Here is a 6,788-nt window from a genome sequence, read left to right as displayed (position 1 = left end):
TGTTCATTGCTCCCTACTCCCTGAGCAGGGGAAATCCGTTGAAGTTTACTTCACTTCGGAACATTAATTCACAGATTTGCACTGCGCAGCGTCTTCACACTGGCGACCCCCAAATATTTTATATTAGTATCGACAACAAAGACAAATCTGAAGAAAAAAAACTCACGCAGTTAGGATAGTAAATGAGAATAAAGGGATTGAGTCCGGGGAGTGAATTTCGAGGGAGGACGGCATTTCATTTCCAACTGGTCTGCAGACTGCAGCCAATAAATGCTTATCGATGCGCCTCAGATCGTCAAAGCAGACTGCTTTTTTGTCATTCATTATAACAAACAAAGTGTAGAGAAGATGTAATAATAGATTCAGTGTGCAGTGTAGGGAGCCTCATTAATTAAAATGGAAGTTTGTGAGATCGCAATGAACTAAGAGGAGTGACAGCTTTTTAAAGGGAGTTTGCAAATGTGAAATTGAATTTACCTACAAGAGTAATGTTGTTTCTGGTATTCTGGTCTGTGAGCGTATATGCATTCAGGGGGCGTGGCTTTGGACGGCGATTACAGGTAGGGTGGGACGTTCACTTTCAGTGCTATCAGGCTAAAGTTAGCATTTTCCAAGATCTCCTACTGCACCTTTTTTTTGTAATGTTATGTTTATGCAAAGTGTATTAAATGTAATCTACAAATCATGCAATACTGTAAATAAGAAAGGTTTTGAGGGCTAAGCTAATCAGGCCAATGAGAGACAATTACTAATCATTCTAATTTTTCATTAAATCATTCTTTCATTTCACTAATCAATCTTTTTTTGAACAAATCGATTAAATAAATGATTCAGTGACAAGGCAGTGACATGCTGCCACCTACTGGCGGTTTCAATTTAATTTTAACAATATGAATTGAGTCATTTAAATCGTTTAATATTTCTATATTCAAAATTTTATATTTTAAACATTAATCTCATAACATCGTTATTATGAAAATGCAATACTGTAAATAAGAAAGGTTTTGAGGGCTAAGCTAATCAGGCCAATGAGAGACAATTACTAATCATTCTAATTTTTTATTAAATCATTCCTTCATTTCACTAATCAATCTTTTTCTTTTCTTTTCTTTTTTTTTATTAAACACAAGGGGCTGTATTTTATTATTTTAATAGAATTTATTGTTCAATTAAAATTTTTGATAAAAGTTTATAAATCTAAATGTTTTGGCTCAAAATATGACATACATTTAATAAAGTTTGAAAAATGGGATTACAAAGGTAAAAAAAAAAAAAAAAAACTTTAAGGAGTCAAATATTGCCCTATAAGGTTAATTTCTGTCATTGATCAGACAGTGTTCCTAAAAAAAAATATATATATATATATATATATATATATATTCACAAGGGGCCATTAATGATGCTTACATTATAGCATGTGCAAATTCACACACAAAGTATCTATAATTTGGCCAAAATTGCAGGTGCCTGTCTTAATATTCAAGAAGGTCATAGAGAAAATATGAAATAAATTTAATAGAGAAATAAAATAAATATATTAAATAATAAATGTAATATTATACATTACAAAGAGATTTATAATTAAATACATCCAAAAGGTTTTTTTTTTAATAACCTTTTATTATTTTTTTATATATTATAAATATATATTTATTATTTTACCTTTTATTACCATTATAACCCCCCCCCCGCCGCCAATATATTGCAAGACTTACCATAAATTACCATTTCTTATTTAACTGTTGTACAAAATAATTTCCTAATTTGCACTTGTCACATCTTGATACAGTAAGTAAATGACAATAGAATGTTCAATTTTGGATGAACTAGCTAGCCCAGAGGTGCCCAAACTCGGTCCTGGAGGGCCGGTGTCCTGCAGAGTTTAGCTCCAACTTGCCTTAACACACCTGCTGGGAAGGTTCTAGTATGCCTAGAGGTGGTTTTTGACTCGTGCAAAAAAGGGTTAATGCAAATAATGGGAGATGGAAACGCATTTGCCGAATAAATTCCCACATGCACATGAAAAGTCGTCATGTGACTTTGCGCTATGGGACGCATAGCCTGACTAACCAGCGGACCGATCTTGTTGCACAGCATCTGAAATGTTATGGCCATTCTTAAATGCCTGAGCAAACTCTGTCGTCAAAGTATTTCTGTATAATTGCCTACCAGTCTTACACGACTGCGTTCCCTAAAAGCAGGCATCCACCTCTGAAAGCAATGACCGAATTTATGGTGTTTCATCTGCTCGCTCTGAGGTGCAAGTAATTTAATATATAAGAAAATAATTATATTCAGTGGATTCTCCTACTTTTAGTGATTCTACTTAGTGATATTTAGTACCAGTTTATCAGAAAGTGACGATTTTGTTCTCTTTGACTTCATTGGATGGAAACGGTGCTTATTCGCAAATGTTTTATACAATATTCCAATTTTTCAAAGAAGTTAAATTCGCAACTTTGGATGTAAACCCAGCTAGTGAGACAGCATTTTTTTTTTTATTTTGACACCTTCTTAAAGAATTTGGTTATGAAATAAATGGCAAATAGGTAACTGGATTCAGCCTTGTAGTAGTCCAGTGACTGGGAAAAATGCTCAGTTTGACTCAGTATTTATTAACATCACTTTTCACTAGGGATGCACGATATTGAATTTTTGCTGATATCCGATATGCCGATATTTTTCAACTCTTTTTGGCCAATAGCCGATACCGATATATTGCCGTTTGTTTGGAAACAACACCAAGTCTCTCCTGTGTGGAAATTATAAGCAAATTATTTTTAATTTTGGTTAGTTTTTAACAAGAACTTATTTGTTAGAATTAAGTAAACAATAATGAAGTTATTTTATAATGACAGTACATTGAAGCTTTGAAAATAACTATAAAAATATATCAATCGCTGCATTTTTTCCCCCAGAAAGATGCAGTAGTAACCTTAACATTTTATTTTAAGTTTTAACATCTGTAGATGGTCTAAACCAATAGAGTTGTAAAATTTCTGAAAATATTTTAGAGCTCATAATTTGTTTAAAAAAATATAACATATTACACATTAATGAATAAATCAGTATAGGCTATATAAAATTATTTAATTTACAAGTGTCATGTTTGTGATGCTTTTTTAAAATTCATGTAAGCTATAGCTTCTGACCTTTAAATCAAAACATACTCATGATTTTATGACATCAATTAATGCTTTATTTAACCAGAAACAGTCTAACCCCTGGTTTCACAGACAAGGCTTAAGCCTAGTTCTAGACTAAAATGTAAATCTGAGCTGTTTCAGCTGAAAGAAATTGCACTGACTGATCTTAAAACATGTCAGTGCCTTTGTTTTGTCTTAAGATGCACACCAGTAATGCTTTTTTCTAAGGCATGTTTATAAAAATTACTTAAATGCCCTAATTGAACTATGGCCTAATCCTGGTTTAGGCTAAGCCCTGTCTATGAAACCGGGCCTAAATGTTATTTGCGTATTTTACTTTAATTTTATTAAAAGTAGGCCAACAGCGCCCCCTACGGAATTAAAACTCCTTACCGAATGGGCATTAGGACCCGGGGGAGGCTGCTGCTGCTGCCACCGCACCTGCTATTACGGTTTACTCTATCATACACTGAACACGTCATTTTGTACATGCATTCTCAGTTTAAATGCAGCAATCCAAAACAGTGAATCTAATCATCATTCAGGCAAAACTTTGCTTCAAAAATGAGTAACACTGCTGACATGATGTAATCGCTAGCACACCTTGAGCAGATGTGTTAACGTAGCCTGTTCTTCTTATCGGCATAATTTTTCATATCGGGCCGATGCAGATATGTACATTTAAAGCCATTATCGGCCGATTCCGATATCGGTCTGATAATATCGTGCATCCCTACTTTTCACCTGTCTAGATATCAAATGGAAAAAAAATTTGATATTCAAAACTGACTGAAAGTCTTAAACTCCTCAAATGTACAAAATTCCACTTCATTTTAGCTGCATATCAAGTAGACTTCCAAGACATAATTTCACATTTAATGATCTACAACAAACTAAGAAAGCTTTAGATCAAATAACGTCTACAGTACCAGTGAATGAATAGAATAATTGTACCTACTTTATAATGTGCTAACATTTAAACAAAATGTACCAACATTTAAATGAATGATTTGTACATATATTTAAAAAATACCTCCATGTAATTACATCTATAACTACACGGCTGACTCTACTACTACCCTGTAACCCAACCTTAAACTAAGCATATCACGAAAACCTGTCCCTAACCTTACCTAGTAGCAAGTGCTTTGCACTTTTGCACTTACCTTTGCACTTACCTAAAACTTTAACTATCGTTTTGCTACCTTGCAAGCACTGTTATTACCTTCAGGAAATGTATGTTTGCATAACTCAATCAATATATAACTCAATCAGAGAACGTGTTTGCACTCAACATTACACACCAATAAACTTAAAATTAAAAGTAAAATGGAAGGAAAGTTTAAGCAACACAATGTTATGGTTCAGAAAAAAAAATCAATTGTAATAGCAATTTAGGAATTTAAGTGGGAAGTTTACAGTGCTGGTAAAGGCCATGTCCGTGGTCACCTCTGGGCCTCCAGGGCCCTGCTCAGATTTGATGGTGGGGTTGAGAACTGCTTTCTTCTCCTTTAGGTTAAGCACAAGACCCAACTCAGGCAGCGGAAGACAGGAGGGTTGGGTCAGCCCAAACAGAGTGTGATACAGATTCACTGCATCACATCGTAAACGCCAGTCATGACAGGTACCTAAGACACGCACAGAGAGACATAAATTGCAACATATCAGAATCAGAAAGAGCTTTATTGCCAGGTATTTTTACACATACAAGGAATTTGTTTTGGTGGCAGAAGCTTCTACTACACTAACAGGATGACAGTGACAAGACAAGACAAGACAAGACACAGATAATAAAAATTATAAAAATAGAATAAGTAATATATACCAAAAAAGTAAAATATACATACAGTGCCTATAAAAAGTATTCATACCCCTTCATTTTTTTTCACGTTTTGTTATGTTACAGCCTTATGTTAAACTACTTTAAATAACTTTTTTCCACATCAATCTAGTAGAATCTACATACTCCATACACCATAATGACAAAGCAAAAAAATAAATAAAAAAACAGGTTTGTAACAACTTTGCAAATTTATCAGAAATAAAAAACTGAAATGATTCCATTGCATAATTATTCATACCTTTTTCTGAGACATTCATATCGCTTGTAGATGTTACTACACTTTGAGCGGCGTTAACCTGTGGCAAATTCATTTGAATGGGTATGATTGGGAAAGGCAGCTGAAAATGCGTATCAGAGCAAAAACCAAGCCCTGAGGTCAAAAGGACTGCCTGTAGAGCTCTGAGACAGGATTGCGTCAAGCCACACATCTGGGGAAGAGTTCAGAAAAATATTCTGCTGCGTTGAAGGTTCACAGAAGCATGTAGCCTCTATTATTCATAATGGAAGAAGTTTGGAAACACTAGGACTCTTCCTAGAGCGGGCCTCCTGGCCAAACTGAGCAATCGATGGAGAAAGGTCTTGGTTAGACTGGTGACCAAGAAGCAGATGGTCACTCTATTTGAGCTCTATGATCATATGTGGAGATAGGAGAAACCTACAGAAGGACAAACATCACTGCAACACTCCACCGATCTGGTGTTTATGGCGGTGTGGCCAAGCTCAATCCTCTCCTCAGTGAAGACTAGGGCTGAACGATTTTGGAAAATAATCTAATTGCGATTTTTTTTAACCAATATTGCGATTTAATATGCAATTCTTTTTTAAAGCTCTTTATGTTCTGTATTATTCAACAAAGACAAGCTATAAATCATTGTATAGTATGACCAACACACTATTAGATAGATTAAACATAAATGTTCTTATAGGCCAGGACTATATGTTACGATGAAATTAGGTGATGCATGAATTGATATGAATGACATTTTTATTTAACAACTACAATCACAGTATATTGACTGATTTGTTGAACTTCCAATCTTGTAAGCATGTAATAATTATGACAACATAAAGCACTGACAAATAAGCCTGGTGTAAACATTAATATGAAAGTCAGTTAGGCCAGGCCTATATGTTACGATGAAATTAGGTGATGCATGAATTGATATGAATGACATTTTTATTTAACAACTACAATCACAGTACATTAACTGATTTGTTGAACTTCCAACCTCGTAAGCATGTAATAATTATGTTTAAATAAGCCTGGTGTAAACAATATGAAAGTCAGTAACAAATCACACAAACTAAAGTAGATTGCAGAAATATAAAAACAAATCTGTTGCTTTACCTCACTACTTTAGGTAATTCAAAGTCACTGTAATAAACATATGTAAACACGTGGACTGCACTTTTTAAACACTGTCTGTTAACTTTAGACCAGTGGTTCTCGAACTTTTTTGGTCGCGCCCCCTTTTAAACCTATAAAAAAATCTGCCCCGCCCTTCCTATGCTGTCCGCTAAGGCATAGGACACACACAGGCTTTCCTCCTCACCAACGACATTAAACACCGTGTCTACACCGGACACGAGTGGCAAAATACAGTAGAACCACTGATCTATAATAGAGAACATTAATAACAGTCATTATATAGATCAGTGAGTAGAACCCATTATAATCAGTGACACTGTCTACACTAGATGCGGCGCGGCGCGGCACGACATGACAAAACCCGACATTAAACTGATGCCTTGTTCTATTTATGACGTACTGACACAAAGTTAAAATGATTTGCAACGGT

At 34.7% G+C, this 6,788-nt stretch overlaps 1 protein-coding gene across 1 annotated transcript in view; it reads right to left on the bottom strand.

Moving 5' to 3' along the window:
* LOC107681346 (ectonucleotide pyrophosphatase/phosphodiesterase family member 2-like) overlaps window positions 1–5,387 on the bottom strand; it is a 29,538-nt gene extending 24,151 nt beyond the window's left edge. The window contains exons 1-2 of the mRNA XM_016477623.1: window positions 5,228–5,387; window positions 4,566–4,774 (exon numbers count right to left, since the gene is read on the bottom strand). Coding sequence (XP_016333109.1) covers window positions 4,566–4,774; window positions 5,228–5,300 — 282 coding nt within the window. The 5' untranslated portion in view covers window positions 5,301–5,387. The remainder of the gene's footprint in view (window positions 1–4,565; window positions 4,775–5,227) is intronic.
* Between the last annotated feature and the right edge of the window lie 1,401 nt (window positions 5,388–6,788).

The sequence above is a fragment of the Sinocyclocheilus anshuiensis genome, unplaced genomic scaffold (assembly GCF_001515605.1).
Source record: "Sinocyclocheilus anshuiensis isolate Anshui unplaced genomic scaffold, SAMN03320099.WGS_v1.1 scaffold2547, whole genome shotgun sequence".
Taxonomy (NCBI): Eukaryota; Metazoa; Chordata; class Actinopteri; order Cypriniformes; family Cyprinidae; genus Sinocyclocheilus; species Sinocyclocheilus anshuiensis.
This window is presented reverse-complemented; position numbering and strand designations above follow the sequence as displayed.